Source organism: Caretta caretta, chromosome 2, assembly GCF_965140235.1.
Source record: "Caretta caretta isolate rCarCar2 chromosome 2, rCarCar1.hap1, whole genome shotgun sequence".
Lineage (NCBI taxonomy): Eukaryota > Metazoa > Chordata > Testudines > Cheloniidae > Caretta > Caretta caretta.
Window position 1 is genome coordinate 233,881,787 of NC_134207.1, and position 18,208 is coordinate 233,899,994.

At 40.7% G+C, this 18,208-nt stretch overlaps 1 protein-coding gene across 1 annotated transcript in view; it reads left to right on the forward strand.

Moving 5' to 3' along the window:
- The window catches only part of SPAG6 (sperm associated antigen 6), a 46,522-nt gene extending 28,762 nt beyond the window's left edge, over window positions 1–17,760 (forward strand). Inside the window, exons 7-11 of the mRNA XM_048837918.2 lie at window positions 2,792–2,944; window positions 4,689–4,880; window positions 5,949–6,065; window positions 11,048–11,193; window positions 14,937–17,760. Coding sequence (XP_048693875.1) covers window positions 2,792–2,944; window positions 4,689–4,880; window positions 5,949–6,065; window positions 11,048–11,193; window positions 14,937–15,003 — 675 coding nt within the window. The 3' untranslated portion in view covers window positions 15,004–17,760. The remainder of the gene's footprint in view (window positions 1–2,791; window positions 2,945–4,688; window positions 4,881–5,948; window positions 6,066–11,047; window positions 11,194–14,936) is intronic.
- The last annotated feature ends 448 nt before the right edge of the window (window positions 17,761–18,208 follow it).

Below are 18,208 nucleotides of genomic sequence, written 5' to 3' on the forward strand. Positions count from 1 at the left end.
CTTGCAGTAAAGTTAATAGAAAACAGAGACATTCATCACACTGTCGATGTTTTGCTACACTATTAGCACTCATAAGTCCAAAGAATGGATCTGATTCATCACTCCGTTATTCCAGTTTTACTCCAGTGTGACTTGATTGTGAACAATAGAAATACACTTTTTAAAAAACAGGAGTGAAATACTTAATACTCTCCTGAGTATTAAGTATTTATACCACCAGACCAGGGGGATGAGGTAGATGAGGCTTTCTTCCGGCAGCTCACGGAAGCTACTGGATCGCATGCCCTGATTCTCATGGGTGACTTTAATTTTCCTGATATCTGCTGGGAGAGCAATACAGCGGTGCATAGACAATCCAGGAAGTTTTTGGAAAGCGTAGGGGACAATTTCCTGGCGCAAGTGCTCGAGGAGCCAACTAGGGGGGGCGCTTTTCTTGACCTGCTGCTCACAAACCGGGTAGAATTAGTGGGGGAAGCAAAAGTGGATGGGAATCTGGGGGGCAGTGACCATGAGTTGGTTGAGTTCAGGATCCTGACACAGGGAAGAAAGGTAAGCAGCACGATACGGACCCTGGACTTCAGGAAAGCAGACTTCGACTCCCTCAGGGAACGGATGGCCAGGATCCCCTGGGGGACTAACTTGAAGGGGAAAGGAGTCCAGGAGAGCTGGCTGTATTTCAAGGAATCCCTGTTGAGGTTACAGGGACAAACCATCCCGATGAGTCGAAAGAATAGTAAATATGGCAGGCGACCAGCTTGGCTTAATGGTGAAATCTTAGCGGATCTTAAACATAAAAAAGAAGCTTACAAGAAGTGGAAGGTTGGACATATGACCAGGGAAGAGTATAAAAATATTGCTAGGGCATGTAGGAATGTTATCAGGAGGGCCAAATCGCACCTGGAGCTGCAGCTAGCCAGAGATGTCAAGAGTAACAAGAAGGGTTTCTTCAGGTATGTTGGCAACAAGAAGAAAGCCAAGGAATGTGTGGGCCCCTTACTGAATGAGGGAGGCAAACTAGTGACAGAGGATGTGGAAAAAGCTAATGTACTCAATGCTTTTTTTGCCTCTGTTTTCACTAACAAGGTCAGCTCCCAGACTGCTACGCTGGGCATCACAAAATGGGGAAGAGATGGCCAGCCCTCTGTGGAGATAGAGGTGGTTAGGGACTTTTTAGAAAAGCTGGACGTGCACAAGTCCATGGGGCCGGACGAGTTGCATCCGAGAGTGCTGAAGGAACTGGCGGCTGTGATTGCAGAGCCATTGGCCATTATCTTTGAAAACTCGTGGCGAACCGGGGAAGTCCCGGATGACTGGAAAAAGGCTAATGTAGTGCCAATCTTTAAAAAAGGGAAGAAGGAGGATCCTGGGAACTACAGGCCAGTCAGCCTCACTTCAGTCCCTGGAAAAATCATGGAGCAGGTCCTCAAAGAATCAATCCTGAAGCACTTACATGAGAGGAAAGTGATCAGGAACAGCCAGCATGGATTCACCAAGGGAAGGTCATGCCTGACTAATCTAATCGCCTTCTATGATGAGATTACTGGTTCTGTGGATGAAGGGAAAGCAGTGGATGTATTGTTTCTTGACTTTAGCAAAGCTTTTGACACGGTCTCCCACAGTATTCTTGTCAGCAAGTTAAGGAAGTATGGGCTGGATGAATGCACTACAAGGTGGGTAGAAAGCTGGCTAGATTGTCGGGCTCAACGGGTAGTGATCAATGGCTCCATGTCTAGTTGGCAGCCGGTATCAAGTGGTGTGCCCCAAGGGTCGGTCCTGGGGCCGGTTTTGTTCAATATCTTCATAAATGATCTGGAGGATGGTGTGGATTGCACTCTCAGCAAATTTGCGGATGATACTAAACTGGGAGGAGTGGTAGATACGCTGGAGGGGAGGGATAGGATACAGAAGGACCTTGACAAATTGGAGGATTGGGCCAAAAGAAATCTGATGAGGTTCAATAAGGATAAGTGCAGGGTCCTGCACTTAGGACGGAAGAACCCAATGCACAGCTACAGACTAGGGACCGAATGTCTAGGCAGCAGTTCTGCGGAAAAGGACCTAGGGGTGACAGTGGACGAGAAGCTGGATATGAGTCAGCAGTGTGCCCTTGTTGCCAAGAAGGCCAATGGCATTTTGGGATGTATAAGTAGGGGCATAGCGAGCAGATCGAGGGACGTGATCGTTCCCCTCTATTCGACATTGGTGAGGCCTCATCTGGAGTACTGTGTCCAGTTTTGGGCCCCACACTTCAAGAAGGATGTGGATAAATTGGAGAGAGTCCAGCGAAGGGCAACAAAAATGATTAGGGGTCTGGAACATATGAGTTATGAGGAGAGGCTGAGGGAGCTGGGATTGTTTAGCCTGCAGAAGAGAAGAATGAGGGGGGATTTGATAGCTGTTTTCAACTACCTGAAAGGGGGTTCCAAAGAGGATGGCTCTAGACTGTTCTCAATGGTATCAGATGACAGAACGAGGAGTAATGGTTTCAAGTTACAGTGGGGGAGGTTTAGATTGGATATTAGGAAAAACTTTTTCACTAAGAGGGTAGTGAAACACTGGAATGCGTTACCTAGGGAGGTGGTAGAATCTCCTTCCTTAGAGGTTTTTAAGGTCAGGCTTGACAAAGCCCTGGCTGGGATGATTTAACTGGGAATTGGTCCTGCTTTGAGCAGGGGGTTGGACTAGATGACCTTCTGGGGTCCCTTCCAACCCTTATATTCTATGATTCTATACTGCTTTATGGTTATAGATACGCTACAGTATCTAATTTCTCTAGTTTATTTTCTTTCAGCTTTCACAACTTATAGTCAATGCAGGAGGAGTTGCTGCTGTGATTGATTGTATTGGCAACTGCAAAGGAAACGTCAGGCTGCCTGGCATCATGATGCTTGGCTACGTAGCAGCTCATTCTGAGAACCTGGCAATGGCAGTGATCATCTCCAAGGTTAGCTCCTGCTTCCTTGTTTTCTTATAACCCTCACAGTGAGTTTCTGAGAAGAAGAGGTAGAATATAGTCCCACAAATGATTGGGTGGAGTGGTTTATTGATTTGTTTAGTAATGCACATCATAGAAAAAGTACCAGCATATTTTTCTGTTTTGTATGTCCCTTAGATTTTGATCCTGCAAACACTTAATCACATGCTTAACTTTCAGCACTTGAGTAGCTTCACTGAAATCGGTGAAGTTACTCAAGCACTTAAAGTTAAGTACATGTTAACTTTAAGATCAGGGCCCTGGTTTTCAGTTATGTACTTACAGGTAACTATTAAGGAAAGAGTAAAACTACATCAGTATTAAATTTCACACTTGGCAGTAACAGTGCACATAAACTGCTGATAAAACATATCCATTCTTTTCAATAATGAGACTAGGCAGTTGTATGTAATTTTTAGGTTAAATTATTCAGTATAAGAATTATAATTTGTGTGCCTTTATTAAATAAACAACTTAACCATATTACAATTTTTTAAAACATGTATAGTTTTGATACAAGATTACATACCCAGTGATATGAGTGCATCTTCTGTAATATTACTCAAAGTGTTCAAAATGATCGGACAGTCTGGAAAAGTAAGGTCCTTAATGAGTTGCTGCTTTTGTGTAATGTTGGTACGGATTGGTTTACCAGAAAAAGTATCTGTTGAAATGTAAAATTATGCTGAGTTGCATTTGCACACGCAAAGAAAAGAAAAGGTGTGACTTTATATAGCATGTTTCCTGTTAAAATGAATATTTGTGCCCACATAATAATCCTTTTTGAAACAAAAATTTATAATGGCATATCATTTACTAAACCACTATGACTGCACTGCTACTAGTATAATAAATTTACAACAAAAATCATCATGCTTACACACAATCTTGGTCCCTGAAATGCATTATATAGCTTGATTCAGCTGTGCATATGATACTTTGGATTTAATAAGTTTGATGTTTGTAGATTTTTCAGTTTTAAATGAATGTGTTTGATAATAATGTTGGAGGGTAGGTGAATTACCATATGTGGAATAGTTGAGAAGAGGGTTTAATATTTCTTAAATATAATTGTATCTAACATAATGTTTTGATGTGTGTTAAGGCCAGTGGATAGTTGAATAGGTGTTATGCATTATCAAAATACATAATTCTAATTATAAACTGGGCATGACTAAGGGAGCAATCTAACTGACGAAGGTCCCAGCTCATGTGATTATGGGTCAACATCTCCCTAAGTAATAAGGTATTGGTCGTTCTTAGATCAATTGTGTCCAATGAAAAAGGAAAAAATGACATTATGAAAGACTCCTGTTCATAAAAAAAGTATAAAGTAAATAAAAAAGTACTAAAGACCTTGGAACATCAGTGTCTGACAAAAATGGCAGCTTTGCTTTCAGCTGCAGCCTGAATTGTGGCATCAGCTCTTTGAATCCTTTGGAGTAGCTGACATGTTCACTCAAACTGCCCTCAAACTTAGAGAAACTGGCAGATTTAATATTCTCTCTCCGGTTAGACTTGTATAGATTTTTTAAAAAATTCTTTCTGGCCACATAGTTCACTTGAAAAATGATAGCTCTATCCCATGTTCATCTACAATTTATTCAAGCCAGAAAAATAGAAATAGAAAAAACAAGCTTTTTCTAATAATCTGTTTCAGTGTCTAGTCCTGCCCTAGATTCATAATGTTTTGTGTTTTTAATGAATACTACAGGGGGTGCCACAGCTGTCTATCTGCTTGTCAGAGGAACGAGAAGATCATATGAAGGCAGCGGCTGCTTGGGCCTTGGGACAGATTGGAAGACACACTCCAGAGCATGCACGTGCTGTTGCTGTAACGAATGTGTTACCAGTGCTGCTTTCCCTGTATATGGAAACAGAAAGCTCAGAAGATCTTCAAGTAAAAGTAGGTGCAGTGTCTGAAATATTATGCATTGTTAATCATCAGATTTAAGTCCTTCAAAATTACAGAGTGTTAATTGTTATTCAATATTATCATGCTACCAGTCAGTGAGTGATGTCTAATGGTGTATTTTTACTTTTTGTACACATAAGCCTTTTTTACAACTTTATAAGTGCTGTCAGCATGAAATGTGTTTTTGCTGGCTTAGAAAAACCACTCTTGGGTAAAGTATAGTCCATATTTAGGGCCATCATTACACATTTACAAGGGGGCCAGTTACTGTCTGCATATTACCCTTTGTTGAAATAGATTTTTGTGTGACATTACAGGAAATGATGTAATGGTATAATATATATATATATATATATATATATATATGTATATATATTATATCATATCATATCATGTCATGCCATTGTGAAGGCAACTAGAGAATGATCAGCCCCAAATCTGTTGAGTAAGAAGACCCCACCTTCATATAGCCATTTTCAGAGTTTTAAGGCCAATGGTCACAAAATAAAAATTAAAAAAAAGGCCAACATTCTCTGAACCTGCAGTCCTACTCAGTTAGGTCATTACTTTCTGTACTTTCTCTGGTTTAAGACCCAAGCACTGATGTACACTCACTTCCCTCTGCAGAGGTGGTAGCGCAAGGTGTGGCTCCAGACTGGCAGGTCTCCTAATAAACTACTACTCAAATACAATCTTTTAAAAACATGCTTTTAATTTAACTTTTTTGTCATATTACAGTACTTTCATTTATATTTGTTTAGGGGGCCTACTCCCTTTTCCCTTCAGAGGACAATTGCCATTACTTTGAGTAGATAACTTAATAGGAATATGATGCACTGACGGTTTGTTTTGCGGTTTGATAAGATGAGCCGACAATTGGTTCTTCATTAAATTAATTGATGGATTGTATAGTTTTGATTCAGAAAAATGCCCTTTTGAAATAATTCTGACCAAAAAAGCAAATTGATCAGACTTCAAACCCCAGGAGGGTGGAACATAAATTCACATTGTTGTTTCATTGGTGTCTTACTATAGACATTTTGTTTTGCATTTCAATAGACTAAAAAGGCCCTAAAGAACATCTTGCAGAAATGCACATATCTGCCAGCACTTGAACCCTTGCTGCATGATGCGCCTCCCAATATTCTGAAACACGTAGTTGGGCAGTTCAGTAAGGTAAGAAAAGGCTTTGCTTGGTGAATGATAGATTAGCCATCTGTTACCGAGACAGCATGTTTGCAGTGTTGTTGTAGCTTTGTTGGTCCCAGGATATTAGAGAGACAAGGGGGGTGGGTGAGGTAATATCTTTTACTGGACCACCTTATATTGGAGAAAGAGACAAGCTTTTGAGCTACACAGAGCTCTGTCTCTTTCACCAACAGAAACTAGTCCAATAAAAGCTATTATCTTGACCACCCTATGTCTCCAGCTTAGACAGCATGTCATCCAGTATTCCTGAAGTATTCCTAAAATCAGTCTGAGCTGTTCTTTCAGGAGGTGGGTGGTAGGGGCCTCAAATATATCCATTTTCCTTTTATTAACCTAAGATCCTACCTGGGACTGACCTGTTCTAGCTGAAGAGGGGTAGATACTGCTGTCTCTGGAACTGTCAGTGATAATCCTGGATGGGGAAGAAAGCAGTCACCATAAGTAAGGCTACGATTTAGTCACGGAGGTCACGGCAGTTACGGATTCTGTGATTTTACCGGACGTCTGTGACTTCTTCAGCTGAGGCTGTGGCTGGAGCCAGGGCTATGCTCCCCACATAGCCCCATGGCTTCCACCGGTGGCCACTGCCGGGGCTGTGCGCCTCTGCCCCGTAGTGAGGGCTGCAGCTGGGGCTGTGCACCTCTGCTGTGGCTTGTATGGTTATTTTTAGTAAAAGTCACGGGCTCGTGAATTTTTGTTTGCTGCTGGTGACCTGTCTGTGACTTTATAAAAAATAACCGTCAAAAAATCTTAGCCTTACTCATAAGCAAGACACTGTCTTCCTCCTCTGCCAAAGTAGAAAATTATCCCTTATGCAGAGAACCCCACTAGGTCAGTGCATTGCTTAAGTTCCACTGAAGCCATGTTTTAGGTCTAGTGCAAGCTCTCTGCACGGGTGAATTGAATCAATTATTTGAAAAATTGTTTTAAAAGTAAAAGCTTCTCCAGTTCTGTGTTTTATCTTTTGACTCCAGTCCTGGACTAGGTGGAAAAATCCTAAATCTTCTTCCAAACTCTTTAAAATGTGCAATTGTGTCGGTTATTTCAGTAACAGATTTGAGCAAAATATAAAGAAAGGTAAAAATTAATGTAATTAAAATATTTTATTTAAACTCTGAATAATTGTCATGGATTTTAGGTATTTTAGGGATTTTAGTTGTTTCTGCTATGGTGACCAGCTGTTAGGGAGTCCCACTCCACTATAGGCCTTTCTTCTTTCAAATACAATATTGCATAAACCTTTAGTAGAGAGTGCCAGATTGTCCTGCTGTGGTGTTCTTTGCTGGAAATGCCCAAATAAAATGTTCTGATATTATCTAGTACTACATTTCACAGGCTTGTTTATACATCTGTCTAAACCAATAAGGATTGCACATTTGTTCAAAATACCAGTGCCACGTTGCTTATGTGTGTTGACCACTGGAGCTGGCCAGGAAACCATTTTCCTATCCTGCAAAAAATTTTGAGGTATTGAAAAGTTCAACATCAGGATGAAAAGTCAATCTCAAAAATGTTTGTGAACTGAAAATCTGAAAAAATTCTTGGTTCAGCTTATTTGAAACATTACATTTTGATTTTGACCATTTGAAATTTTTATATTCTTCTTTGAGTGCTGTCCCTATGGGTGCACCACTTCAGGTGTTGGTGCATCCTGGTGCTGTTGATCAGAGATCTTCTGTTGCAGTGTTTGGATGGGATGCGCATGTGCAGTAGCTGTCTCACTGCACTGTTGGAGTCTCAGCTAGTGTGCGCACGACCCAACCCCTTCAGTTCCTTCTCAACCATCCTTGGCTGAAGATGGAACTTGGGGCAGTGCGTCAGCGTCTTCCCCTGTAGAAAGAGAAAAAAGAAAAATATTAGGTAGATACCTTAGATAAGTTAGGGTGAGAAATTGCTATTTGTAACCAGTTTCTTTAGTGAATTAAGCTTAGGATGTGTATTTGTTTATTTTGCTCAGTGATCTGCTTTGTTCTGTTTGCTATCCATTAGAATCACTTAAAATTCTAATCCTTTATAGTTAATAAACTTGTTTTGTTTTCTGAAACCCAGTTTGTGCAATTCATAACTGGGGGGGCAAAGAGCTGTGTCTATCTTCCTCCAGTTCAGGGAGGGGGCAATTTTCATGAGCTTATGCTATATAGATCTCTATATAGCGCAAGACAATCTAATTTTGGGTTTGCACACCAGAGTGCTGGGCAAACCCCTAGCTGAGTCCTCCCACACAGCTGATCGCAGTCTCTGGGTGTCATTCTGAGTTGGGTGTGTCCCTATTTGTGTGTGTGCGCTGGAAAGGGGCTTGAGAATCTGTCACAGCAGCACAGAGTAGGGGCAGCCCAGGCTGGTGGGACAGGCGGGCTCAGTGGGACCTCCGCACATCCGGTGGCACCCCAAAAAGGAGGTCCAATCCATCACATATCTCAGAGATCTGCAAAGCAGCTACATGGGCCTCAGAACATGTGTTCATTAACTAGTGAGCAATTACACAAGATTCACAAGCTGATGCCATGCTGGGTCTACCAGTCCTCTCCTCCACTATGCATGTAACTCCAAAGTCCCCCCAGCCATAGTGGACACTGTTCTACAATCATCTGAAGTGGAGCATCCACAGGGACTGCACTCAAAGAAGAGAGAGTTACTCACCTGGTGCAGTAACTGAGGTTCTTCAACATGTGAGTCCCTGTGGGTGCTTCACTACCCACTCTCCTCCCCTCTACTTTGGAGGTTGATACAAGGACTCTACGGTAGAGAAGGAACTGAAGAGGTCGGGCTGCGTGCACGCTAGATGAGACTCCAACAGTGCAGTGAGACAGCTACTGTGCACGCATGTCCTGACCGAACACTGCTACCAAAAATCTCCAATCAACGGCACTGGGACATACCAGCACCTGAAGTGGAGCACCCAAAGGGGGACACATCTCAAAAAACTTCAGTTACTGCACAAAGTGAGTAACCCTCTCTCTCTTTTTTTTTCTTTCTTACTATAACTAACTTACATTTCAAAAGGAAAAGCAGTTTCAACCTGGAAAAATGGATTTTTTCATTTAAAAAAATGTTAAAACAAAATGTTTTTTCCATTTTGAAAATAATGGTTGAAACTGACTCTTCCGCATGAATGGTTTCAACAAATCAGCATTTTCTGAAAATTCCCAACCACCTCTGCTGACCACAGCAAGTCATGAAGGGAGTTCTTAATAGCTAGCTGCCCATTGTATGGATTCTTGCTGTTTCTAATGCTGTAAATGGCTTGGACACAGTTTATATTGGATGACATGTTGGTTCTTTATGCTTCTCCTCACCCAACTATGCTTGGGTGGTTTATGTGTAATGTATACATTTATATGAAGTTCTTTGCAGTAAAAGTATTTCTTTTGCACCATAACTCGGAAATTCTCTGTCCTTGGACATTACGGAGATTGCTTCCATCAGCTAACTTATAGCCAAGTAAAAGCCTTATTGTCTAAAGTGTACTTCACTGTGGGGAGGCTATGGCCATTTGAACAATGCCCTGAGTACAGGTCTGTGCATCACCACACTGTCTCAGTGTGGGTTGAGGGAAGGACTGTGCCTCTCTGAGAAACACAGTCCCTCCCTAAGATCTCTCTTGCTTAAGGGGAGGGTGCATCCTGCTCCCCCCAGCCAGCTTTGGGAGCCAGTATGGAGGGAGGAAGGGGTGTGGCTTACCCCCTTGCTATCCCCTTTTAGGTAATTTGTGCCCTTGGATGCAGCAATTCCACAGTGAAGGGATTGTAATTGTTCCTGGCCCTTGCATGAAGTGGTAATGGGGACAAGCTCCTTGCTTTCTCCCTTTGCCCTCTCTACCTGAGGGCCAGGACAGTCTGTTGTTTAATCCTTCTGGGGGTGTTTTATATGGTACAAAAGGAACTAGAGAAATGAAGTTTGTCTGATCAAACTGTTAGCTCATCTACATGATGGGGAACGTGTCTCATTCCTTTTCCCCACTCTTTTAGCATAGTTGCTCTTTTTTTCCAACATGCTAGTTAACAACAACTGAAACACAACCAAATTTAAAACTTGGTTTGCCCAGCCAGATTAAATGGGGCCAGATCAAGTTATAAAGTGCTTTTGCCCATGTAGGGTTTAATCTACAGGGTTGGGTACAACCATGTTTAATCAATCATGGCTATTTTTGTGATGTAGATGTAGTTGTAACAGCTCATTGTTTCACTCCACATACCATTCTGGCCTAGTAGACCCACTGGCCAACTACTACCTGCCCACAACCTGCCTGCCCACAACCCTCCTCCTCCTCTGGAGAGAGCTGCATATCAGCATCATTCAGGGGGCTGCAAAATCCCTTTACTTACCACTTCTGCTTTTCATCCCTTTTTTGCAGAAGAAACATTGCATTTTTGCTATCTGTAGGGGCCATCCATGGCTACACAGACGGATTGCGGGATTTGATCCATGATTTTTAATATCCAGGAATTTGAGTTGATAGTAACATTCCATATTAGATCATAAGAATGATATGAAAATCTGCTGTACAAATAAACTGAGTGAATCAATATAAAAGATTTAAAAAACTCAGTGGTAATGGGACAGGTGCAATTATCATTCCATGTTAGTTTTCTGTTTGTTTCATCTTCACAGGCATGTTGTTTTGTAGAAACAATTAAAATATTAATTGCATAAAGCTGTCATAAGCATTTTTTTATGATTTACAGTGGTGTATATTAAATGAACAAGTCAAATTATGTTGCAGCTCTGTGGAGGTGGCTCAAGATTTAATTGTTCCTAGTTAACCAACAAGTTAAAATAAAACCTTTATTACAGGAGGTGCTACATCTTTGAATATTGGTTGCAATTCTGTTTTATCTCATTCTCTGTGTATGTTCTCTGATTTTTTTTTTTTAATATTAAAGCTTAGCAATGTAGAAGGCTCTTTTAAAGGAAAGTTTAACACTCATTATGTACTTCATTTTTTGTAGGTGCTGCCGCATGATAGCAAAGCACGACGTCTCTTTGTAACAAGTGGTGGACTTAAAAAAGTTCAAGAGATAAAAGCAGAGCCAGGGTCACTTCTTCAAGAGTACATCAACACTATTAACAACTGTTACCCAGAGGAAATAGTAAGGTGAGGAAACTGAAGTCGTAGCAATTCATAGTTGTTACATTGTTAGATTGTCTTCAAAGCAATGACACAAAACGAGAGATTTAAAATATAATTTAAGGTCTGTGTGAATGCCCTTTTAAAATTAATGATCATCTTTGGTTATCAGCCCCAAAGAGTTGTTGGATGAACAAAAAATTAGACAGATACTTTCCTGTCGTTGTGAATGCTTTATTATTATCTTTTTTAAATTGCCTCTCAGGTTCAAATTTACCTCTTCCTAAATAAACCCAAGATTGACTTTTTGCAGGGAACTAAGTGGGAGTTGGGGAATAGAATTAACTCCCACATCTACCAGTCAGGCTCTGGGGCTGCAACACCACCCTTCTGGATGCCATGCTAATCGGTAAGCTGCAGTAGCAGTCTCTGCCCCATACATGGAGTATTCAGGCCATGGAATCCAGCTAATGTATCTTTTGGTGTCTCCTCTGACTTCCCAAACACTGTTCTTTGAGCTAACTTTAAGCCTGTTCCGAGGCTTCACTGAAACTTCCTTCAGTGCACCAGGGTGCAGAGAGCCTCCTGCTCTGTTGCTGCAACCACAGCTGCTCCTTCCCTGAACCTCCTCATGAGGCTTAAGTTCTGTATAAAGGACCATGCACCAGCTGTCTGCACCAAGGTGAGTTTTGCTCTTAATGAATACAGAAATACTGTTAAATAGCTGGCACTCAAAATGTCGCCAACCTTAACTTATAACAAGGAGGGAAATCTCCTCCTGAATTCTAGATATCCATTTACCAGTTCTTCACTTCAGCAACATACTTATGGGGATGTTGTACTGTTGCACTCCCTGTACTGGTTCTTTGCATCAGCGTCATCAATTTTAACTATCGTAAACAGCATTTGTTAGCTAATAGCAGTGCTTAATTTGTAATGAAAGGTGCTGGGGCCATGAACTGCCAAGCCTTGAGGTGCCAGGGCTCAGCCCTGGAAAGCTCTGGCACAAGTTAAACACTGGCTAATAGCTGCTGCAAATTAGAAGTTGTACAGAAATGGAGTCCTGTTTACTTCTGTAAGGGAAAACTCAGTGACTGCCAAAGGGGTAAAGAATCATGAAGACATTTTCAAGCTATGAAGAGTAACAATACAGAATAAAAAAATACATTTGTTTACATTTTTTGGCTATACTTCATGTTTCCTTTAGCTACAAACTACTTTTTTTGTTAGGGGAAGCAAAGAAACATGCCATTGGTGTAATGAAGAAAATGTGCCCTTTAAGCTTCCTCCCCTCCACCCCCGCCACCTCTTTGGGCCCTTATGGTGCTCCAGAGGTCAGGGCTGGATTTGTCCTGTAAAGCTGCTTTTTCAGGCTGTCTGTCTGCAGATTCAGGAAGACAGCTACATTAGTTTGCATTTGGAAAGTTATTTTCACAAAAGCTAATAATGGATTTACAAAACAACTATATAAAGTTTTAAATTCTGTAGAAAATCAGTGAGGAGAATGGAGCAAACAGAAATTCCATGCATTATTAACACTCCCCACCCCCGCACTAGCATTTGGGATTTCTGATTGAACACATTTCAGTTATAACAAACCTTACTTCTATCTCCTTGTAGTCAAGGCTTTCACTGTTCTTAGATGTGCAGCATACATGTGCCACAATGGCTCTGTATGGATCTTTAGACATACAGTATTACTGTGTTTTCTTAGGAACATACACAGTAATACAAGTCTCAGATATTATGCTGATGGGTATGGTATAAGAACCTAGACAGACAGCTAGCAGTGCAAGACTTCTGTACTATGTAGATTGAAGGCTCTTTCTGGTATAGCACTGAAGAGATTTTTGCTTATACAACTAGGGTGCATGCCTCCACTCTTAATAACTTTTAGAATTAAGAATAAATATAGCTTCCTTTTTGGGCATAAATTGATAATGTCTGTATTCAAAACCTTATTTGTTGTTCTCGAATAAGATGACCATAATATGATTTGGAAATATTGAGGTATATACAGCTATTCCTTTCCTGGTCTGTGTGTTGATTTTGAAACTTCATCCAGCTCTCTTAAGTCTGATATTCGTGTAACATCAAGAATGCAGGACGTGGTTTTTGTAAGCTTTGGTGGCTTGTAAAAAAGGGAGCAACTTGACTGTTGTAAATTCCTCAATGCAAAGTCTTCAATGAATCCCACCGACAAAGGAAATTCTCCAGAAGTTTCTCAAGGGAGAGAGACTTTGACCATGGTTGTTTCTAAGCAAAGCATTGGAAAAATTTAACGTAGTTTTTCTTGGTCTTATCTTGCCAAGTTGGAATAGAAACAAACTAGTCCAGCATAAAGAAATCAGTATGCAATGGACTTTCAAAAGCCTTTGTTAGGACTTTATTTGTGGGTAAATAAAGGATAAAATTCTCCCCTGGACCCTATAGGTTAATAGAATTAATAATTCCTTTAGATGTCTTTAGAATATTTCACCCCACGGATATAGGTTTTTAAAAAATCCATGAATGATTTACCAAATCAATGATCCTTTGTAGTTTGCAGTTTTTCTAGGTAATAAAAATAGGGCTTAATTTACAAAGAAGTGAGCATAAAAGTGCACATCTGACTTAGACATGCAAATATCTGATGCACATAGGTGAGATTTTGCATACATAGCTGGGTATGGGCATAAACACTGACTTACACACACACTGGGGCATGTATGGATTTACATCAGATCCGGGTGTACATAAAAATGTGCACAAATTTTAAAATTTGGCTTCTATGAAGTCTAAACTAAGCGTATTTATTAGAAATCTCAGTGCAGACAAAATTCTAGCATCTATGTCAAACCATGAACTATAGTGTAATATGCTTGAGGCCTGCAGGGTTGGAAGGATTTTATAAATTTTCACCAATGAACCTTTAGGTAAATGGTACAGTTCTGTTAAAAAAGCAAAAACAAAAAGCCTTCAACTGGTCAGCAGCAAGCTTATTCAGAAAAGGGCAGCCTGCTTAAAAAACAAAATAAAATAAAATAAAATAAAATGCTGGCCTCTGATTACTTGAGGCACACTGGTCTGTTCTCAAAGCTAGTCAGAATGCAGTAGGTCAGTAAAGTCACAGTGAATTTCTACTCTAATAAAAATCTCTTGAATAATATAATCTCCATCAGTCATTTGGTATTACAGACATAAGATCACTGCCATAAAACATTGTTACAAGATCACTGTTACTAACATTGTACATTAATCAGCTTTTTGCCTTTGCATTAGTTCTCGACACATGCACTTGCATTTCTCTGGCAGCCGTAAACCATTATGCTGTGACAGCGATTCTGTGGAAACTCCTGCTTTGCATTAAGGGCCAGTGTTTCTCAAGATCTCAACACCCAGCAGCTCCCATTGAGAAGAGTTCTGTTGGGTGCTGAGCCCTCTTGAAAACTGGCCACTTCATTTAAGTGCCGAAATGGGAGCTGAGCTCTTTTTGAAAATCTGACTCCAATTGAATACTGAGCAATTCTGAAAATCTGGTCCTATAAGTCTGAATACTGGCATTTTACAGTCATTTTGCTCAAGGGTAAATGACGACACAAGATGCAAGGTTGTACAGAAACAGTCTCTTACAGGATTACAGGTGGATAATGACAGATCTTCTTGAGCTAGAACCCAAGTTTGAGTCTAGCAGTTTTTGTAATAAATACACTAGATATTAGTATAATTTAAATATTTAGCATAATATATATTCTCTTGTCTAATACACAGACAAAATGTTTCTTTTTCAGGTATTATTCTCCTGGATATTCTGATGCACTTCTGGAAAGGGTGGAAAATTATCAACCAGTTTTATAAATGCTTCAGTTTTTCTGTTAAAATACTCTTTCTCATATGTGCTTTTATGATGGGCATGAAAATACAGTACAGTATAGCCAGAAAGTCTTGCTGAATTCTGAAATATTTATCTTTCTCCTATTCTCTGAACTATTAATCACCATTGTTAATCCTTTGTCAGTTTGAAGAAATAACCTTGACCCTTTCTTGTGCTGTAGTGTTTGTGTAAGCTTACATTGAGAACAGGGCTTCTCAAATGTCAGGAGTTCATGTTTCTCAAGAGTCACTCATGCTGCAGGCAGCTGAGCACTGCCTGGATGTACTCGGGAGCCCTCTTCAATTCCCACTGTCCTCAATGGAAGTTGAGGGAGCTCAGCGTCTCCAGCAATTTTGTTCTGTATATAATTAGTTTCTCAAGTTTTGCTCCTCCTATTCTGATTTTTCTGCCTGATCCTACAAGTAGTTATTACCCCATGTTTCACTAGAACTCCATGTGAGGGCAAGGATTTGTGATGGAAAAACTCTTTGTAGAATCAGTCCTTATTCTTTATTTCCTCAAGGAAAGTTAGTGGTTATCTGACCTGGGCCCAGGCTTTGGCTTTCCCAGTATCATAACCATTTCCCTGTTTGTACCTTTATATATACGTTAGAGCTGCCCAGGTCTGAGAGAATCCTAACCCTTTTTTATTATGCAATCTGTTTTCCTCTGAAACATTTCCAACCCCTCCCTGATGGAAAGCAAGAGACTGACTTATGAGGTACGATTTTGGTCTCTAGGGGCCGAAGTAGGTGTAAAATAGACAAGCGTCAGGGTCTGACAGCGATATGAGGATCAAATCCTACCTTGGCTGGTGCAGTATGGTAGACCAGGAATCCTGGCCAGTGCATCCTCTGCAGGAGTCCTGCTGCTCAAGGCAAGATTTCTCATGATGGGAAGGGGCAGCACACTTCTCTTCCCCTCTGATCAGGAACAGTGTGAGCACCCAAACGGAACTTTCTGTATGTACATAGGGGCCAGATCCTGTAAGGTCGTGTCAGATTCAGAGCACTTTCAACTCTGATTGAAAGTACGCAGCATCTGGCAGGAAGTACTCAACAGCTCACAGAATGGGCCCTCAGAATAATGCCTGCAAAATACTGAGCATCTTCAGTGAATTGAGGGCACTTTACTCCCAGTGATTTGAACAGGACTTGAGGTTGCTCAGCATTTGTCAGGAGACAATTGGCACACTGCAGAATTGGGTCCAAACAGGACCAGAGCCTAAAGAGAGTCCCTCATCCATAGGTCATGCCCACACAGGTATGTTGCAGATATTAGCTGTTGGCTTTTTAGTGCTTGCTGGAGCACTATGGAGAGATTTTTCCCTCTTACATGTTGTAATAAGACTCTTAAATTCCTCTTATCCCTCTTGGGTACCAGTGCAGCACAGGATAGGATGTAGCCCTGAGTATTCACTAGCTTACCTGGCATAGTCATTTGTCATTCCCTTTGAACTACTGACCATTTTTCTCCCTCTAGTATGTAACATTTTCTTTGAAAGAATAATAAGAATTTTGTTTCTACAGTGGAGTGTTGAACTACTCAATGTGGGGAGAGACGTTTGAAAACCCTGCATTAAAGAGAACACTTTTGACATACAATAAAATGTGTCAAATTAATTTTTCTACTTTCTGAAAAAATGTATTAACTGAGTAAGTTTATAAAACAGGAATTAACTATATATAACAGGAGCAATGCTTCAGTGTAGTTGGAAATAATTTAGAGTGGGTTTCCTTGGCCAAATTCTAAATTTCTATTTTCTTTTATTCTTGTCAGCATCATTTTCAGCAGTTTACAAAAATATTGATGGGCTATCTTGACTAAAGGACTAATTCTACAAAGGGCTGAGTCCCTGCTGTGAGGTGTGAGTACTATCAGCTTCCACGCTTTTCAGAGGGAGTAGAGTGCACAGCACCTTGCAGTATCTAGCCCTAATTGAAGTGGAAGCTGAGAGGCTTCATGAATTCTGATATGGAGTTATTCATAGACCATACCAGGTGGGTTCCTTCCTTAGCAACCAAAATATCTAAAGGAAAGTAAACACCATATCATACCCCATGAATGATACACTGTGTACATCCCAGGGATTCTGCACGGGTAAATTTCAGGGCCTAAACTAACCACCGACCTCTAAATCTTTTTCTAATTTCTCACAGTAGACCAGATCATCCAAGGGGATGCACTCCAACTGTGAGGACAACACAGTGTGAAAGGAGGGTGCTTGGTGCCTGGCAGAAGCTGGCCCAATACTGGGGAATTATTATTTAAGACAATTATACATTTTATCCTAGGCCAATAAAATCATTTGGCCTCTAACTGCTGTAGTAATAATCCAAGGATCCTGCTAGATCCTGCCATGCTGCTGCAGTCAGGGGAATGGAGATGCTAGAGAATCTTGTGCTGGTTGCCTGCAGTTGAACAGGCTCCTTCACTGGATTGCACTCCCTCCTCCTGTGGCTGGAGGACTCCCCAGGGACACTGATGCTGCACAGGGCAGGATTTAGGTCTTAAACAGCACTATCACTTATTTGCATTTTCAAATTTAAGATCACTAGCTCAATGACGACTGTTTTTTGCAGTGCTTCAATAGCTATGTTTTACAGCACTTCAGACTTCTCTCTCTTGGTTTAAATAATATCTATATCTATGTTAATGTTTACACCATTACTGTGGCAACTGTCAAGTGTGTATCTTTTGTCTCAATTCCATGTAATAAAATATAGACATTTGCATTTGAATTAACTGTAGAAATTCTGGTTTTGTACTGGTTTAATGGCATCATGTCCCACATGATGATTTAACTGGGAATTGGTCCTGCTTTGAGCAGGGGGTTGGACTAGATGACCTTCTGGGGTCCCTTCCAACCCTTATATTCTATGATTCTATGATTCTATGATTCACACAAACTCATGGAAGTTGGCTTGATGAAAAGGCCGATTGTGCAAGGGTCAGCTGCTGCCTCAGTTTACCTCTGGAGCAGTGCTTCTATATCTCCCTCTGAAATCTCATGCACCCACGTATTTCAAATATAATTCCCACTTGTGAGGACTGGTTTATTAACCCATAACACAAAATAAATATAAACTGTCCCTTTTACCCTTCCAGGCACAAGTAGTTATGTTCCTTTAAACTCACAGCTTCTTTAGCCCTTCTTTGGGCTCAGGTAATTCTTTGCCCTACTATCAG